Here is a 20,354-nt window from a genome sequence, read left to right as displayed (position 1 = left end):
ACACTGCCATCTCCTATACATTCTGTGTCAGGTAACATTTTGGCCACAACAACGCAGGTTAATTCAGATCTATTAGGTATATATATTTAATACTTAAGCCAACAGCCACTGAAAGCCAATCTGTTCTTATTTTTAGTTTATTTATAAAAGGAAATAAAGCAGTTAGGGTTGAAATGTCCAAATTAGCCACTAGAGGTCACAATTGTACTTTGGGCCAGTCCTTAATTATTATAAGAGATATAACCCTTAGAGATCTTATGAGATTTTATGTATTAGTGAGAAGTTACTATTTTTATTTTACTTATAGAGAGTACATTCTATACTTTCCATTTTCTCCTATGTATGAATATATTTCCGTGTTGCTTATTAGAGAAATTGTTATTTGTTTAGAGATGTCAAAGTTTTAATAATAATACAGTGTCATTGTCAAAATGTTGGAGAGCAAAGACTAAAGAGTCAAGGCATCAGTGTCTGATCAATATGATACCCGGCACAGATTTCTTTTTTTTTTAAATGAGACTTTAGATGTTGCCTCTGAATACATTTCAAAGATGTCTCGTTTTTATAATGATAATAATAAGCATAAGGTTAGCTACACTTGACCTCCCCCTTAAAGCAAAGGGTATGTGCAAGCATTGTATACATTTTTTTCCTTGGCAGATTGACACATGTTCAGTGAAACACCACATAGGCCTAGTACACCCTCCTCTGACCTGCATTACTGTGTGTCTACCACCAAGGGGAAGCAGAGACTAAGAATTGACTTGGATCTCAGTGACTGTAGAGTCCGTCCACCTGAGGTGCTCTACATAGACCTGCTGTATAAGAATCCTCTCAAATAACTACATCTAACCTTGTTCATAACTTTAGTGTGGAATCTTTTTGAGAGCATTAAAAGTCCCCATGACAAATCAGCCAGCTTGCTTGACACATAGATCTAATATTTAAATTATGTTTTGATGTTTTGATGCTGTATAATGTCTGAAATTTGTATTTTTGTTTGTTTGTTTGTTTTCTTCTATCAATGAATTTGCCATACATGTGGAAATAGTTTTTCAGATTCATAGTGGACACTTTGTAAATACATGAAACCCCCGTAATTTGACGATCTAATCTATAGCAATCAGAATAGTTTTAGTTTAAATGCTTATCAAGTAGCTCTGTATCTTAGCAACCAGTATCTTACACAACCGGTTACCTTTCCCTAATGTAGTGTAATAATTATTGCAACCAAAGACTTAATTCATCACAATCTAAATAATATCACATTTGAATTGTCTGTCCCTTCTCGTGTCAATCATCATCAATGATTTGGCGTCAGAGGATGAAAATAACAATTATCAAAAGTAAATTAACAAATTACGTCACAAATAAATTGGTGCTCACGAGGACAAACAAAAAGAAAACGATATTTTCTCTACTTGACAGGTGAGCAACAGGGTCCCGTCTGTCTGCACGTCCGCCGGATCGCTCAATCCACATGGGACAGATGTGGGGTTTTTTTTTCCTCGCGGGGCGCGAGGCGCGAGGCGCAGCGGCTTTCTCCTGCTCTAGCGCGTGCAGAGGTCTTGTGAACTCCGCCGCGGGTAGCAATTAGAGACCAGGTGTGGCTGTTTCACGACATCGCGAATTGGAGCCTGTTGAGAATATTTTTCTTCTTTTCGCTTGTCCAGTCTTTGCGCAACATATTCTGTCAGGTTAGTGAGAAGAACGTAGATACCACTTCCGGTTACTATGTTCAGAATAAAGAGCCAGTTTCCTCCCTGAGAACAAAATAAATACTTTAAAACGTTTTTCGGTGGAGGAAATATTTAGACCCGTCGTGGACGAATTTCAAATGCCATAAAGGAAGGTAATAATAGCTATTTTTGACTCTAAATGACTTAATGATAGTTGAATTGAAGACATTAAAGTCAAAGACATTAGATGTTTAAAATGTTTTTTTTCAGGCGACACACAGACGTTTGTTTTGGTGTCCATGTCTCCTCATTTCCGGTATCATTTCACCTTACAGTGTGTAATTTGGCGCAACTGGACCTGCAGCCCTGCAAGCAACCTCCCTCCCTCCCGCTCCGTCTCCAGGTCTCTCCCCAGCTGAAAGCCTGCACTCCTCGCCCAGGTGTGACATTCTTGGAGTGCCTCATTGAAACCGCAACCTGCCGAGAAGATGACGGACTCCACACAGCCAGACCCCACCGCCGTCCCGTACCCGGCTGGAGTTGTGGACCCCACGGCGGTGAACGGGCAGTGCGAGCAGGCGGACTCCCAGCACCAGCAGCAGCAGCAGCACCAGCAGCAGCAGCAGCAGCCCAACCCCGAAAGTCAGGGAGAGGGTTTCAAGATGGACCAGGAGATGAAGATAACAGACAGCATAGACGACCGAGGTAGGCGGTGTGAAATAGGTTCAAAGTTTAGTATTCACCAGATGCCCCGCGGTGGCCAGGACGCACACTGTGCGTAAAGACACGGAGACAACCAGATGCATATTTTACTGTAGCTACATTAAGTAGAAAACTGTTTCCACTTGTGTCCATTCAACTCTACTGAAAAATGTTGCTCTTCTTTTTCTTATAATCCACCTCCAGATGATCCAGACTGAGAGGCGGTATAACTAATGACTGATGCTTTCATGTCATTATGATATATTATTTACGAGGCTGAGTAGACAAGGACTACAGAATAGACATATCTGCATTCTGTTCAACATATGTTGCCTGAACTACTGTGCTGTGGTTCCAGATTTAGTGAATAAATTAGTGGATTGCCTTTGGGAAAGAGTGAGAGCCACAGGCAACCATTTGAACAGCAGGTGTTCCACATCCTGAATATGGCACAGAGCAATGTGCCCTCACAACACAACAAACGCCTGTAACTCTGACCAAAATCATAGCGCACGTTCATTTTAATGGATAAGTCCAGCACATTCAAGCTGCTGCAGATCAACAGAAAAGTGGAAACTCAATTCACTTCTGAAACACTGCAGCGTGCTTTGAGAAAATGGCTGTATTTGTTACTTCAGAGTGAATGGGCTCAAATATCCACAATCACCAGGATATATAGAAACATAATCGCAGTAAATACGATGTGGTCGTTTAAACCAAATGGACAAATAATTGATAGCACAAACGTCATGTGTTACTATGAGAGGCAGGTATGGACAGCAGTAGAAGATGTTTACTTTTACTGTGACTGGTAATCTGTCACTGGGCGCCTGCTTTGAACTGGTGGAAACCAAACCAGAATGGAAAAGGACTTTAGTTAATACTGGACTTACGTTCGCCATATCAGCTTTATGAGGATGTATGTCAGTGTTGTGTTTACAGCTTGTCGCGTAGCATCTGTGAGGCCGGAATAATCAGTACCAACGAGAAACATCATCATTTATTTACATGTAATCGACTGGTTTTTAAAGATTCATCATTACTTGGTATTACTGGTAATTATTGCCAGTAGCACTAGTGATCCCTGTCCAGTCTATTTGTAATGCTGCACCAAATCAAAAGCAGGTAAACGCAACCATTTTGAGTTAAACCGTCTGCTCTATTTCCCTGCTCTGCCCTCTCCGAGTCATATCTCTACTTGTGGGTCACTGTGCCCTGTGTTGTTGTCTGCAGGTCTTCTGGAGAGCAGCATGCGCCTGAAGCCTCACGAAGCCCAGAGTTACCGCAAGAAAGCTCTGTGGGTGTCCTGGGTGTCCATACTGGTCACCATCGTCCTCGCCATCGCTGCTTTCAGTGAGTAACTCCTCCACGTCTCTCTCTCCCTTTCATGAATCCCACAGAATAAGTGTTGCTTTTTACATTTCTGCTGCGTCCGTTCAAGAAATGAACAGATGCTGATGCCTGCTGCCTGTTCCTTCAGTTGAAGGACAGGTTTGTGAAATGCCGTGACACCCTGTTGATCAGTGCGACACCCAACAGCTTGATTAAACAGTGCTATTCAAAATGAACGACAACACAAAGGACAAGCAGTCGATGCAATAACAGACTCCAGCATGCTAACTGACAGCCCACACGTCACGCCAAGATCCTGCTTCTTTCCCTCTTGAACCTTTCGCTTCCCACCGCTTCCACTTTAAATGATCATTTCTCTCAGTTAACAAAGCTTAAAGACTTTGGAGCTGTCGAGTGTGAACTGGACCTTGACTCCCGCTGCAGTTACTGAAGGTTTATTTATTTCAGAGGCAGAACAAGCACGTGGACTCGTGTGACCCCCCCCCCCCCACCTGCATGAGAACGATGACTCGTTCTGAGGTTATAGATTGAGAAGAGCAGAGAATATTACTTTATTCCTTTTTAATTCATCTGCATGTCAGAAGTTTCTCTCTTTGAGTCTAATTTGGGGACAGAAGTGAGTCATGCTGTAGATCTAATTCAGATTTTTTTCTATTTTAGAAAACCGTGCAGATGTTTTCAACATTTGCAGAACTTTAGAGAAGGATATTTATCTGGTATATTCAAAAACATAGAGTGAAATTTAACAAGTGGTTTTTGAAATGACGATGATCACAGATCGTGTCAGTCTTGTCTCAGAAATCAGTCATTAACTGATTTAAAACTGATGCTTCTTCTTCTTCCTCCTCTGCAGTAAATGCAGATCAGTACTTGACAGATGCAGAAGTAAAGAGCTGCTGCGGTGTAGTTTATCACCTCAACATTGGTTTGCAGATGTGCACATTGCTGAACACTAGACAGGAAGTACAATAACATCTTCTTCTTCTTCATGACTTTGATTTTTTTTAAATGTTTTTAAGTATAAAACCTCATTAGTCTGATTTAAAAAACAAACAGACCGATTTCTCTCTTTCTTCATTAGATATTTTCACATCTCTGTAGTCCTGCAGTTGGACCCTTCGCTAGTCACATCCTGCTTGCTCTTACTCATAAATGAAACATGGCGCTGCTTGCAAAGCAGCTGCACAAACGAGCAGAGGACGAGATGAATGAGGCCGATGTAGCCGCAGAGATTCCAGTAATCAGTGATCTGACTTGCAGTCGCACCGGGTCGGCGTCATTACACTTAATTGTTTCATTGCAGTTGTTCAATAATTAATCGGAGCTGTGTTTGAGGATGTGTTCGATCGGTTGCTTTTACTTGCGCCAGAATTAGCGAAGTGACCCAGCAGGTTGTTGGAGCAAAGAAGCTGAAGGACGGTGATGTTTTGTTTTGGAAAATCAGACTCTCTCTTCCTCAGTCCAGTCCATGTTGTTTCAGACCTTCTACCCACTTCCTGTTCTGATGAGGAAACGCTGGTGGAGCGGCAAGACACAACAGGCCTGTCTCACGGCTTCCTTCTTTGTCCCGTTTTGTGAAAGGGGTTTATTCACTGCAAATTAAGAGGAGCCAGTCCAACACAGCTCTGTCGCAGTTGCTTCGCATTGTGGTGAAAAGAATGTGGTAAACAACATCCATGTTGCCTCCAGTCTGCTTTGGGTTTGTCAGATAGTAGAGATACTATCAGAGAGTAAGATGCTATCTGGATTTTTAGAAAAGTGTTGACTTTAATACAGCCACATTGTGTTTAGGATCATATTCATAGATGGTGACAGCATGATAACATTACTTTATTTAGCTCTGTGTGGATAAATGCTACATTGACTGTTAGCTAACACCAGTGTTATGCTCTTTTATGTGTGATGAAAACATCACTCAGTGCTCAAGGTTTAAATTACATTACTGCAGCTGATATTGACATTCACATCAAACCCATTTAATTTAATTTAATTAGATTCAATATCATCTTATCGTTGCACTGCAGAGTCTCCTTCTCTTTGCTCTTCCTGTTTGATAGACGCTGTAATGAAAGTGAACATTTATTAGCAAACAATCCACTGCACCAGTTGCGTGATCGCTCCTTAAACTCTTGTTTAAACCCTGTAAAACTGTCACTGGCTCCATGCAAACAAGCCGATGTGTGCTGAATGTGAAGTACGTCACAGGCGGTGAGTCCCGCTGTAAATAAGAATAATTTAACGTGCAAAGGCCGCGTGAGAATCCTGATGATAGCGTCACATTCTCCTCTCCTTAATGTTTGACAGCTCTGAGCTTCCTGCGTAAGGTAACGACATGAAGTAAGACACACCAAAACAAAACAGTCATCGTGTCAAAGAAAAAACACACTGTCCATCATTAAGGACCTGAATTATAAAGAGGAAAGTGGCAATTTTAGACACTGTAATTACCAATAACAAGCTGACAAAGACAGCTGATTTATACAACAGTGATGTCCAAGTAAAAGCTATTATCTCTTATTTTATTAATAAAGCTACACTCATCATAAAAAGGAGGAAATACATGAAAGAACCAGGTCGTGTAGAGGAGGAGAGGCGAGGTTTAAAAAAGCCACATTATATGCAGTGAAATCTCTGTAGAAGCAGAGCAGAGCTGCTCATTTGTGTTTTGGGAACTGATCAGTCAGTGTTCAGCGTCCTGTTAGCGTCACTACATCAAGCATAAATCGGCATTTTGAACCTTTTATCAAGTTGTCAGAAATCTTGAGGAGAATGTCCTTGAGGAATCTTAAGCCCTCTGAATCTAAAATACATAAAGAGAATATGATTAACTTTGAAAAGTCCACTATGAACGTACTACTTGCCGTCTCAAAAGGTTTGGCTCTGAGCACCGCCGTGCACCCTGGGAATTCTTTTTGGGAGGGGGGGGGGCATGACATACCTCAACCAACACGTAGAGATGACTCAGGTTGGATATCGTGACTCATGCGTTGAAACCAAATGGCGGAGAGAGGCGTTCTGGTTGGCGTTGGGGTTTTATTCTGCGGCGGATGCGGAGCTGCAGGGTGTCAGTCCAGTCACCGCCACCTGCTGCTGTTCCCTGTCAGCGCTACATGAGGACTAGAGTGATGGCTGCTGGGTAACACAACCTGTAAAACATTAGCATTACTCAAACACGACAAAGACCTACTTCAACTTAAGCATATAAGCCTGTGTGTGTGTGTGTGCGTGTGTGTGTGTATGTGAATTGTGTTTTGGGCAGGCAGGTGCAGCTTCAAGTTAAACATAAAGACGCCCTCCACACACGGGAGGTGTCACTCTACTCCCTTTAGGTACGCTTGACTTGGCTTGATGCACCAAGTCGGAAATATAACAGTGACAGTGATAGTTAGTGGAGAAGACCTGAAGTTGAATGAATGGGAATGTATGTAACGGAGCCCCTCGCTGCTGCTTTAATAACGAAGCGTATGCATTGGTTACAGCAGCACAGTGAGTCAAACGGCATCAAAAAAACAACCTTGACAGCAAAGTGTTTCACTGACATGCATAATGCAGCTCCACAAACCACCAATAAACGAGCAGGCCTTGAACAGTGTTTTATCTTCTGTTCTACTGCTTCTCTTGTCAGATGTGACAGTGAGGGTCTGTATGTGTGTGTGTGTGTGTGTGTGTGTTTGTATTTGTATGTGTGTGTGTGTGTGGAGCTCCGTCCCTGCTGACACCCATCCAGCTTTCCTGGGAGCCAATTAGCCGTCGCTGGGCTCGGCTTTGACGACCGTGGAGCCGCCGCAGATTCATTTGTACACGATTTCTTCTTCTTCTTCTTCTCTCTCTGCTCTTAATGAAGGAGCTAGGAGGAGAGGAAGGAAGGAAGGAGGGGAGGAGGGGAGGAAGGAGGGGAGGAGGAGCAGCAGATGTACATTTCTGGGTGACATTAGAGGCAGATCTGTGGGAGTTCAATCACAAATTAGGTCTTGAAATACTGAAAAAATAATATGGAATAGCATGAAAGTAAAATTCACACTGGAAACTGCAGAGAAAAATTAAATCTGCACTCATTCTCATTTATATATCACAGTTAATATAAAACCTTGCTGTGTTTTTAATGCTAATACTAACACGTTAGTCCTTCACATGCAAACAAAAGAGCAACGGCTCGTGTGGATGCTGCTGCTGCTTTCCTCTCGTTAAGTCAACTCTGGCAGATGCATGTCACTTTGGTGTCCACACAGCCCCTCCCTTGTTGTTTTCTTTCATTTGAACAGCTGTCAGCTTCTATTTGCTGGATTATAAGTCTGTTCTGAGGAACACACAGGATCTCCACCCTGGATGTTTAAAGAACAGGTTAACCAAGCGGTTTTTTTTTAATATGCACATGCACAGTGTGTTTAATTTGGGTTAATTAAAATCCTTTAATGTGTGAACCACAACAAAAATTGAGCTACATGCTAAAGCTCAGGGGGATGATGATTCAAGAAAATACCAAGTGTCGCCTTTTATTATTTTTTACCTTTAATATGACACAATGATCTCAGAAGAAAATAACGACTTCGGGTTTTCATGTTGTTTCATTTTCAAAATAAAACACCAGAATCTAGAGCAAAGAGAAGCTGGTCATCAGACACTGTGTTTGACTTTTTGCTAAATTTCCCGACCAAAAGTTGTTTGTTGACGGATCATTTTTAGAAACAGTTGTTGTCGCTGTTTCCATGCTGCATCTCTGCAGATCTCTGCTATCACACTCATTTGTATTCAAGGCTTGTTCATGTGTGCTAAAGTATTTTCAATGTGTGAATGCGAAGCCAGCGTTCGTCTCTCTCTTCTTCTTCTTTTTTTCATTTTGGTCAGGGCGATGGCCGGGGAGTGGATGATTGTGCCGTCAGCTCGGAGAGAGAGCAACTGAATGGAGATGAAATAATAAAGGGAGGAAGAGAGAGGATGAGGAAGAAGGAGGAGGAGAGAAAAGGGGATACAGGGAAGGGGATACAGGGATAAAATGAGGAAGGAATGAGTTGTTTTATTTTTGCAGCAGATAGACAGTGAGAAATAAAGGAGAGGCCTAGTGAAAGATACCACACGGTGCTGTTTCTGCTTGCAGGGCTGAGGCAAGTTGCTGCCCCCAGTGAGTCAAGCTAAAAATAAACCTGGGAGGAGAGGAGAGGATTCCTCCCCTTTATCTCTCTGCATCTTTCTCTCCTTTGTCTCTTCTTCCTCCTCTCCTCATTGCAGGTGTGAGTGGATGATTGCGCACGGTGGTTTGTTTTTCAACAACACACCTACAACTCCCCTCTCTCACCGCTGCACATAAATGATAATCAGCTATCACTGCAGTGAAACAGGAGAGGAGCCAGTCAGTGTCTGTGGAGTTTAGACGACTGACACTTTTCATTTCTCCATGTTGCTCAGACGGTGTAATCTTCAACCTGCCGTCAGGTCATCCCGGTGTTTTCATGTCCACTTATGAGGATATAGCACATCTGCTGTGCGCACATTAAGGCATATGATTGAGTAGAGAGAGTGTGTGTGTGTGTGTGTGTGTGTAACAGATACAGAATAATCCCCCAGAGACAGGCACTAGAATTTATTCTCACTTTCATATATATGAACAAAGAATAAAATCCATCTCCGTGACCATAAATATGAATAAATGATTTAAGACGAGGAATCTTTTCTTCTTCTGTGGATGTGTTGTGAAGAAAACTGGTCAAACTATGTCACAAACATGTTGCATCTGTTGTTACTTGTTTGATCTAAAGTCACGTCTCATTCATTCTTTCTCTCTCTGTTCTCTCCCCAGCTGTTTCCATCATGCGTCACAGCGCTTCAGCTTTCGGATTTGCTGTAAGTCACGTGTAAAGCCTCCACTTCACTAAAGCCGTGTGGCCAACGCTGTGTGCTGCAGGGAAGAGAAAGTCAAATGTCTTTTTTTCTTTTCTTTTTTTTGTTTGTTTGTTTTTCCACTCTGTAGTTTGATGCCACGCTGGATGTGCTGTCCTCTGTCATTGTACTGTGGCGGTACAGCAACGCCGCGGCCGTTCACTCCGCACACCGTGAATACATGTAAGTACAATCACATAAACCAGATCCACTCAGACCTACGTTAAAATCAACATGTAAACTTTTAGTTTCAAGAGTCCACAAGTGCTTAAAATGCCTAAAAAAGTTTGAAATCATAAGTTTGACGCATTGAAACCAGTAAAATAATAACAATATGATCATATAAATACATAATGATATGATGGCTTGCACAAATACGGTGACACCTGCAGCGTTGTGCAGGTAATTCCCTGGAAAAATCATCTGCATTTAACTGTCAACTGTCAAACTGACTGCATTTGAAATGATTCATCTGCAGGAAGTGATGAGAGTTTTGACAAAATCAAGCAGATCTTAAAAAGAAACTTTAAACTGACTATTTGTATTTTTGGTATAGTTCTAAATCAGTGTTCAGGCTTAAAATTATATCTGTAAACTACCAGCAGACACCCTGCGTTTGTTTGAGCCTTTGTTCTGTCCTGCCACATTGTGAGGAGAGATGAAACCCTTTTCAGTGTGTCCACAGTGTCTAATGTGTGTGTGTGTGTGTGTGTGTGCGTGTGTGTGTGTGTGTGTGTGTGGTGTCTGCTTTGTGCTATAAAGGAGTGTGTCAAACGGCAGGTCTCCTCAGCTCTGTCAGCCTCGGCTCACTGGGACCGATCACAAACGAGCGCCTCACATCTTATCTCTACCTGGCTGAAAATAATGTGTGTGTGTGTGTGTGTGTGCGTGTGTGGAGGTCAGGTGGCGACTGAAAGAAAGAAAGAGAAGAAGACTGACTGTAAATCTTCACTTTCTGCTGAGTTGTATGAAGACAAGAGGAAACAACTGAAATTCCTCAAACAACAGTAACTAGTTGATCTAAAAAAAAAAAAAAAACACTGAAATAGTACCAAACATAAAACATCTGTTTCCGACTGAATCAGATGAATGGAAATTCTCAGCGTTTTTGCCCTTACTGTCGGAGCATCTGGTAGATTCATACTCACACATTCGGGAGTGGAGACGTGTCGTGGTCTCAGAGGAGCGACTGCTAATTGCTGCAGAGACGCCAGATGAGATCACGTCCTCTGGAGACGAGACGGTAACACATGCGGAAAGAGACATTCATTCAAAAGTCGGTGCAAATATCTGACATGCTGCAAACGGTACAACACACCAGTTAGCAGCATTTTCTTCATACGAGTAAACTTAAAACAACATTAGCTGTGTTGTTGATACGTTCATGGCACATTAAATCTTAACACTGATCCACTTGACAGCAGTTTTCATTTTGTCACTTCAGCAGCTAATTGGAGAATTTGGACCAAGTTCAGGAAGCTGCTCAGCCAGTAATTGGTTTCACCAAGAGGCCGGGCTTCCTCCTGGGTCTCACACACACACACACACACAAACACACTCACAGAAACAAATATATAACTCTAAACACACGGATATATTTAGGCATAAATGTTCTGAGACGGACAGAAAAGCGAGAATCACCTGCATCCTGCAAGCATCTAAAACACCCACACAGATCGATGCACAAGTTTACAAGCAGACATGTAGTCTACTTAAACACATGCTGCACATGTGCATGCACACACACACACACACACACACACACACACACACACACACACACACACACACTATAACTGTAGCATTGTGCCATTGTGAGCGAGAAACCGACTAATGCACAACCAGAGTCAATATTATTCTTAATTCTTTATTTGTCTGCGTTTGATAGAGGATATGTGGCTGAATAATCATGCCCAGGTACGGACCGGTTACCAAGGTAACAAGCCCGGGATGTCAAAACAAGACGAATTAGGCAGTTCAGTCCCTTCACGGAGTCGTGGAGCTTTTCAAAACAAAAACACTTTGATTCACGTCACTGTTTGCAGAGTTAGAAAGAGACGCCGCTGTGCAGCTTGATTTTTTTTTAAAAAGTGATGTCATCCTCCCGTGATATGATGGATGTGTTTAAACAGAAGCTGAAAACCTTCAAAAAAAAAGATGTTTCTGCTGTTCCGTTGTTGCTGTTGTTGTTATTGTTATTGTTGTGGAGAAAACAGCAGTGCAGAGATGTGGTGCAATTTTTACATGTGTGCACGAAACAGCAGGGGGCCTGTTAGTGCGGTGCGTGTGTGTGTGTGTGTGTGTGTGTTGTCCTGCTGTGGACTTCCCAATGTCGTGTTGGGTGTTGCCTTGGTTACCTCATCCGGTGGTCATAACCCAAGGATGCAGAGCGTGGCTGGAGAGCAGCCTTCAGACCTGAACACACACGCTCTGGTAGTCATGCATGACCGGGGCATATGCTCCAGTCGTTCGGTGCCTCCCTGCAGACTTTGTTAATTGGGTAAAGGTGTTTTAAAGGACATCTGCTGCCCCATGAATAAATCTGTATGGAGCATCGTTTCACTGGGGCCAATTTGCCATAAATGTAAATTAGTACAGGCCCATAAGAGAATACCTTCAGCTGACCTCACTACAGCCCATTCGATGAGCTTTTTATTGATCGTCTTTGTTTTTGACTTGATCTATTTTTAACACAAAACATCACATTTTCACACCGAGCTGATAAAACAGTTAAAACAGTACGAGAACGAGCGGCTTCTCCCGTGGCAACAAAACTCAGATATCCACTTTAAATTACAAAGACTTTGCTCCAGACTGGATTTAAATGAGAGGATAGGGTTCCCTGAGAAACAGTCACTGATTTTTGATGTCATTATTACTGGGGAGGGGGAGAAATTTTACCCGAATACATGCTCCTCTGGACTGAATTAAAGTGATTGATCAGGGCAGGTAATGCACCTCTGAAAAGGGGTTTTAAATGTGCCACAATTTCCTCTTTTCCCATCTTTTAAATAAGATATATTTGTGATTAAAGAACCAAAAATCTCAATGTAGTTTTACATCTCCTCTCTCAGGCTTCTCTCTGGAGCTCTAGTAACAACAGATGAGTTTTTGTTGGTAGCTACTTGAACGTTCCTGATGTGGTTCGGATTGTGCCGGGGGAATTTGCTGTTCATGACCTCCTGAACTACGTCTGTACATCCCCCGGCTTCAGCCCTGCAGGTAGCAGCTGTGCACCGCTTTCACCACTTTTTCGCTATTGATCCGTGTTTTTCGGTGTCGAGGTCGAGAGTTGCATCAGGATTTGTTCAATTTCAAATTGTGTGAGGAATGAAGAATAAAACCTAAAAGAAGAAGAAGAAGAAACTTTTGCCTTAGGGAGATTGTTTTCATGGCACTGTGATTGTGTGGATCCTGATGAACTCACCGCAGCTGTCTTCTTTTTCTTTCCCTCTGCAGAGCCTGCATTATCCTGGGTGTGATTTTCATCCTGTCCTCCTTGTGCATTCTGGGTAAGGCCATCCACGACCTGGCCACCAAGCTGCTACCTGAAGTGGTAAGAATTTATTGACTTCAAACACCATAACCCACATTAATAGACGCCACCACAGAGCATGTTTGAGTTGATATGTACTTATTACACAGTAAAACACTGGATACGACTAGATGAGAGTTTACTACCACATGTTATTTCCCTGCCTGACGTTAAACAGTATGTGTCAGCGAGCAGAAAATGGCTCTGACTGTGGTGCGGGGGTCAAACGTGGATTCAAATTGGAGATGGAAGAGATTTGGATTAAAGCATCCACCATATGGGACAGATTATGTTATCCATTTAACACTCAGGAGGAAAAAAAAAAACCCTAAACACATTAATATTAAGTCAGCTGTCAGCCGAACAGTCACTTATCAGTTTTGTCCATCTCCCTGACCTCAGGCCGCAGAGTCGAAGCCAAAATTTGGGGCATAATCTGATTTTTTCAGTTGGCATTTGTGTCTGTTTTTTAAAGCTTGGCCAGATAGTAACGGCCGTTTTGTCCAGCTCGTCTGTAATACCTCCAGTCTGCCAGAGACCGGGATTTCACTTAGAGCCTAAAAAAAGCTGCTGACTTGGTGCCTGTATCTAAAATTATCTCCTCAAAATCTCAGTGTACGTCTTAGCATCCAAGACAAACTACACGCAGACAGCTATTGCAGTTGAAGCTGAAGATGTGACGTTTGCTGATTCACCCCCCCCACCCCCACCCCCACCCCCCGTCTTGCCATTTTGAACTGGCAGTAGATCTGATAAGACGGCATATTTTCAGCTCTGGCCGTCACATGGTGCTGGTCACTGGAGGGTTGGCGGTTCAGGCCTGGCTGCAGCCAAGCAATAAGGAGGAGAGGGCTGCGAGCCCGCAGAGCTGTTACTGAACAGATGGAAAGTTTCGGCACCAAGTCTCCAAGCAAAAAGAAATCTAAAAGTCAAGTCTAGATGATTTGGTTTTAACTTAACTTCATGATGAAGCTGCAGGAGGGAAGCTTCTGCACATCTATATGTACGCTATGAATGACTTGGGTTGGATGCTGTGGGGTCGTGCAGGTCACGCAGAGTCACACAAACCTGATCTGATGTTGAGTTGAGTTGTTGAAAGACAATTGAAGCTGGTGAAGAATAATTTCACCACGAGCTTTTCAGTCTCTCCTCTGTGTGTTGGTCCTGAAAAGTAATAAGGTCAAATGAGATTAATACTCACAACCGCTCACCATCACGCTCAGATCCTTGAGATCCGCGTTTCTATGGAAGATGAATATTGCCAAGCAACCGGGTGATGAATCTATTTCAGGGAGTGTGAAAGCTCCCGAGTCTTCACACCTGAGATTTATGACATTCTTCATCCTGCAGCGGCAACAAGGCTAAGACCACGCAGTGTCAACTAAAAAGCAAGACTCAACCTAAACTCATCTACATAGCTGGGTAGACTGTACCATGTTGAGAAACGCACATTTCCCCTGCTTTCGATTCGCTTTTGTAACTCACTCAGGCTCAAAATTCAATTCGTTTTCAGATCCTTTATTGATTTATTGGCCCCGGCCGTGTTTTCCATCTATTCATCTGTGGCTGCAGCGAGGCAAAGAGACGGGGCCTGACAGGCAGCGAGCACCAAGGCGTAAACAAAGGCAGACAGATTGTGTTGCTCTGAGTCGACCTGCTGCTCCTCTGGCACACAGTCTGCTTTCTGGTGCATCACAGTTGGATATATACTATATATATATATATATATATATATATATATATAGCTTGTGTTTGCCTCACATCCCTCCTCAGTCGGCCAATGCTGGAAGTAAGGTGTGTCCCCAGCGCCTCCCTCGCTTCCTGCTTGCTATGAAATGTTAATAAGGTAAGCAGCTGCTTAGGTATGCAGTGGTGGGACAGAGAGGGAGGGGAGAGTCAGAGAGGAGGATGTTTGGTTTTCGACACCTGACTGTTCCTGCTCTGCTAATCCTCTAAGCCCAATTAATGTCAGTTTACATCCCAAACGAGGCTTTATTATTCATACAGGCGTTTCAACAATTGGTTTGTGAAAACCTTTTAACTCCCAGCAGAGTTTTTCAGACTTTAATTTAATTTGAAGGGCGACAGTGAGAAAAAACCTCACAACCCCTGGGCTTCTGAAAGCCACTCAAAGGACCCTGGGAAACCCCTTAAGATACATGATCATCAAACAGAAGGCGAGACGAACTTCACCTCCTTAATGACCGATGATGTTGTTCCATGCATAATTCAACATGTAAAAATGAGTCACGAGTTGAAACTACGCCTCAGAGCTGCAAGTAGGTGGATTTGTTTTTGTTTGTTTGGGTTTTTATTCACCGTCTGACAGAGCTAAGCTAGCTGCTTCCCCCTGCTACGCTAAGCTAAGCTAACCGACTGCTGACCGTGGTGTTATGTTTGATCTCATTCAACTCTCGATGGGAATAACCGTATTTGGCAAAATGTCTTTTTTAAATGCACTTGACCTGAACATTTGCAGCAGATAACACCAGTGCAATTTCACTTTTATCCATTATTACCTACGAATGAACAGAAACCCATCGAAAAATTAATTTCCCCCCCTGCTCCCTCTGCCCCAGTCTGACACCTTCACGTCCAGGTAATTGTAGATGATGATTCATTTACTTCACAACTTCTCCGCGACTGAGAAGCAGAACAGTTTTGTACCATCTTCATATTCTGCACAGGGATCTGGTTGTCAAATGTAAATGTCAAGCACAGTGTTCACAGTCTGGGCAGGGTTTGTTTGTCTGTGTGGGTGTGTGTGTGTGCATTTCCCTCTCCCATGGGCCAAAATGTCAGCCCACCCACTGTGAATCTTGATCAGCAGGTCACTGAGGGGATTCCCCATGATAACAGACTGCAGGAAATATTTAGTAAATCAAAACACACACACACACACACATACACATAGAAGAACGTTAGTATAACTATATGTTTTTCTTACTCAAGTACATTCGCTCATCTTTAATTCCTTCTATAAAGTGTTTGTGTATCTGACTATGTCACATGATCCGGTGAGCTTTCCCACGCACTCCACTCTCCCATGACTCCCGGCTGGTCGTCGACTATAATTTATATTCTACTGGCCGTGTGGAAAACGTTTGTACACGACCTGCTGCGAAAACAAACAAACAAACGTGACCACTCCAGCATCCGTTAATATCTCCTCACTGAATGGTTAATGATTTAAACCAGCTAACTGAACAATTTAAAGCCATGGCAAATTATGAACAGATCCGTCTTGACTCTAATGAAACCTTCGCCTCTGTTGCTGAAGAATGTGTTCAATATTATTTTAGATTTTATTTTCACAGACCTGAGTCACAGCACTGACTCAGGTCTGTGCAGCGCGCTGAGGTTTTTCTCTCCATCTCCTCTTTGATGTGTGCGAGTTCGCCAAATTAGCTTTTCATGGCTCCAAGGCCATAGTGCAATATTAATGCCGCCGCAGAGGCACTGAGTGCTCTGCAGCTCCCTTTCTCTTCTCTCGTCCGCCCAGCCTTTGTGCATTTTCATTTCAGGGATTTAACTGGAACTGTTTCCCTTCAGACTCACAATAGGTGCAACAATATTAATGTTCAAATTCTTTAAAAACCGTAGAGGCGGAGCGTATGCAACCCCAGAATTGCAGAGGAGAAAGCAAATGAAGTTGGAAAACATTTGTTGGAGCCTAATTGTCCTGAATGATGCACAGGGGAGGTGAAATGGACATGTGGAGATATGATTGATGATAGGAAGCAGAGAAACTTCATCGAGGAGGAGGTAGAGGGGTTGTATGGAGGCGCAATGAGCTGTAGAGGAGGAGCCTGCTGTGGTCGGGCAGTGTGGACCAGCTGTCTGGAGAAGTCCCTGTGGCATTGTCAGCAACTATGGAGAATCTGAAGATGGCAATGAACATGCAGTTTAATTAGCTGGGGTAATAACTGATACAAAGGGTGTAGGTTTGGTTTCAGAGGGGATGCAAGGAAATGTTGGTCACACAACACAACTGACTGATACAAACAAAAACTTAACATGATGATGAAATTGCTGCTCACCGGTTAGTTTCATTAATAAAAACTTAGGATAGAAATATATCCATTGCATCACTAAGAGTATTGTTCTATACTGCATTATATTTCTTAAATTATGATATCTTGAGGGCAGCCTGGAATTAGCCTGAGAGGTAAAAACCCAGGGCAAAAAAGTCCTTAAACACCTTGCAGCTGCTGTGAGCTCATAGTTAAAATCGAAGGTGACCTAGATGTGTCTGTCTACCTTTTTAATCATATTATGTTTTTTATCTTCTTATCTTATCTTCTCTTATCTGGAGCTGACAACTGCAGAGTTAGATGAAGCTGTTTAGAGAGATTTTATTTAATAAATCAAACTGAAACTATAAAAGCTACAGTTCAGTTTTACTGTTTATTACCGTCTTTACCATAAATACTGCCAACACAGTAACTGTTGAGTCTCAAAGTTGTGTCTATGAACCCGTGATGTACTTTGAGTGAGGACCTCGAATTGAACCCTGAGGGACGCCGGTGAAGTAACAAAACCATGACTCTCACTATCTCTGTCCATTTTTCTTTTGTCTCTCTCAGGACGACTTCCTCTTCAGCGTGTCCATCGTCAGCGGCTTGGTGTGTATCATCCTGGCTGTGATCAAGTTCATGCTTGGGAAGGTGCTCACAAGCCGAGCCCTGATCACTGATGGTGGGTGTGCACACACGGTCAAACCTCCAGATCAAGACCATAAGCTAACCATAGAGTTGTATAGTTTTTTTCTGTTATCTGCATTAAAGCGTGACTTCCTCTGTCACAAATTATTAGCATGACAGCACAAACTCACTCACGTCTCACTCACGCTTGCATTCCTGCCGTGTGACGACAGATCCTGGTCGTCATCAGCTAAACGGGGGGCGTGGTCAGTTGTATTTTGGTTTAACAGGATGACCTCTCCATGGCTGACAGACATCACAGGCACGTCAGGAATCTGTTATCCCACTAGACGCTTCGTAAACGGCTGTATACCACAGCAGTCAATATCACATGTCCACTGGACTCTTAGCGTGTGCGTGAGGGACGCCCGACACTGAGCCTTCAAAACCTTCCTCAGCTGACTTTGTATAAGATTTTTTCTCAAAAAAAATTACATGAAGTGTTTGTTTTTCTCCTTCCAGGATTTAACTCTCTGGTGGGGGGGGTCATGGGGTTCTCCATCCTCATCAGTGCCGAAGTGTTCAAGCATGAACCCAAGGTGTGGTACCTGGACGGGACAATAGGTGTCCTCATAGGCCTCATCATCCTCGCCTATGGAGTCAAGTAAGTTCCTAGTGGAGGTTATTGTGCAGTTAGACACGGGACAGCTGCAGCAGCCTCATTTGTAATTAATAAAGTCGTCAATTCCATTGATAGAAAAACAATGTTGTAAAGTTGAAGCTTTTGATTCTGTCATACAAAACCATCTGTTTGTGTTAAGGCTCACCCTAACCTTGTATACACACACTGAGCATGTTACATTCATTTCTGTATTTTATTTTGAATGTTGTACTAAAAGCTGATAATTGTGATTCACTGCACCCTCTGGGTTTGGAATAATAAGAAAATCATTTATACCATTCACCTAAATCACAATAACACAGGACCTGAGGGGCATGAAACATCATTTGAATGTGGTATTTAAATGTCTGGCATGTGTTAACGAAACTACGCTGGAGATAATGTTTCCCCAGACAGAAATAAAGGTTGTACAATAGATTTAAAAGTAAAATCTTAACGTTTCCTCTCAGGAGCATGTTTTTAATTTTCGTCTTAAATTTGCAATTTTCACTGCTGATGAACTGATATTTTTTTTTTTTTGCCTTGAGGAACAGCTGAAATCTCAAAATGAATTAATGCCTTCAGGGTCTCAGTAAGTCAGAGCTTTCCCCCGTCTTCCTCCGCAGGCTGCTGCTGGACATGGTCCCACGGGTCCGACAGACCAGGAACTATGAGCGTTTTGAGTGACGGACCGCAGAGGACAAGAGGAGGAGGAGGAGGAGGAGGGATGGATGGATGGAGGGAGGGAAAGGTGGGAGGGGGGGCTGACCGACTGACAGGAGTGGGACGGGGACGACGGTCCCCTCGGTCGCTCCACAGACAATCACATTCAGTCCTGGAGGTGCCAGTGGAGGCTTCAGTGACCTGAGGATCCAGACGGACGGTGACAGAAACTCTCGGCACCTTTTAAGTGTTTTACAGTTTGCTGTACATATTATATCTTTATGTCTTTTAACAGTGAACGGGCCAGTCCGTTCCGTCATGCCTCCATATTGAAACATGAGGGTGGAAGGGAGCAGCTAACTTTAAAAAGTAGCTGACTCAGAGGTGATGAATCAGGACAGAGACGAGCAGGACCGCAGAGTACCGGAGACGTATGGACCCCCGAGAGTCCCTAACTCCATAAAAGCTCCAGATCTTCATACAGCAAGTTGATGTACAATACCTAAGTTACACCTCATCGCCCTGTCAAAACACAGCAGTTTATTTTTTTACCCATGGTTCCTAGAGGCCTTCGCTCAGCCGTGCTGTAAAACGTTGCAGATCGCAAGTTGAAGTGATTGATGTAGCTGATGTAGCAGTGGAGTATTAATGGTGTTTTACCCTTTTTATGACTCCAGGGAGGATATATCAATACAAGGCCTATTTGGCACACACACACACACACACACACACACACACACACACACACACACACACACTTGTTGTGGCAGCGACAGCCCACAGTGCTGGAGGATAAACTCGTTATGTCATGACCTGACTCTCCCTCCACCTCACTTTAAATCTAACAGAAGAGAAATGGCCCAAACTTGCTCTGTTTACTTCAGGCTGCCACCTTTGTGTTTGTGGAGGTGAAATGAAACTCAAGAATGTGGACTCTGCCGCCATCTGCTGACAGGTACAGGTGAGAACACACTGAGAGATACAAATGCAACACTTTTTTTTTTTTTTTTTTTTTTTGCTCCTTGTTCTTCATGAGTTGAAATTTAAAAGCTCAAACTTATTTCCAAGCAAACAGAAGTTTTTATTTCACAAATGTGTTTAAAAATGTTAGTGAGTGTTTCTCCTCCTTTCCCTCCCTCCCTCCACCTGGCACAGGTGTGTCAGACCACTTCGAAATGTGAAAGTTTGTTTTGATGAAAGATATTGATTGAATATGACTTTAGGCTGCACCTCACGCAGCACAG

At 43.0% G+C, this 20,354-nt stretch overlaps 1 protein-coding gene across 2 annotated transcripts; it reads left to right on the top strand.

Annotated features, from left to right (window-relative positions):
- Positions 1–1,295: 1,295 nt before the first annotated feature.
- Positions 1,296–19,181, top strand: LOC130165385 (transmembrane protein 163-like). 2 transcript variants are annotated; one of them, XM_056370614.1, is made up of 9 exons: positions 1,296–1,697; positions 2,015–2,384; positions 3,615–3,734; positions 9,529–9,572; positions 9,700–9,791; positions 13,068–13,164; positions 17,730–17,841; positions 18,309–18,450; positions 19,074–19,181. In XM_056370614.1, exons 2-9 carry the CDS (start codon positions 2,168–2,170, stop codon positions 19,132–19,134), a joined length of 885 nt encoding a protein of 294 aa, XP_056226589.1. In that variant the 5' UTR covers positions 1,296–1,697; positions 2,015–2,167; the 3' UTR covers positions 19,135–19,181. The 2 variants fall into 2 exon arrangements, with proteins under 2 accessions (XP_056226589.1, XP_056226588.1); XM_056370613.1 differs by having other exon boundaries at positions 1,296–1,852.
- The last annotated feature ends 1,173 nt before the right edge of the window (positions 19,182–20,354 follow it).

This window comes from Seriola aureovittata, chromosome 24 (assembly GCF_021018895.1).
Source record: "Seriola aureovittata isolate HTS-2021-v1 ecotype China chromosome 24, ASM2101889v1, whole genome shotgun sequence".
Classification (NCBI taxonomy): Eukaryota; Metazoa; Chordata; class Actinopteri; order Carangiformes; family Carangidae; genus Seriola; species Seriola aureovittata.
This window is presented reverse-complemented; position numbering and strand designations above follow the sequence as displayed.

Excerpts from the sequence above, each read along its gene's own strand:
- LOC130165385 (XM_056370614.1), top strand. The coding sequence starts at position 2,168 with ATGACGGACTCCACACAGCCAGACCCCACCGCCGTCCCGTACCCGGCT. Across the intron at positions 9,792-13,067 it reads TCCGCACACCGTGAATACAT|AGCCTGCATTATCCTGGGTG; the intron begins GTAAGTACAATC and ends TTCCCTCTGCAG. Across the intron at positions 13,165-17,729 it reads CCAAGCTGCTACCTGAAGTG|GACGACTTCCTCTTCAGCGT; the intron begins GTAAGAATTTAT and ends TGTCTCTCTCAG.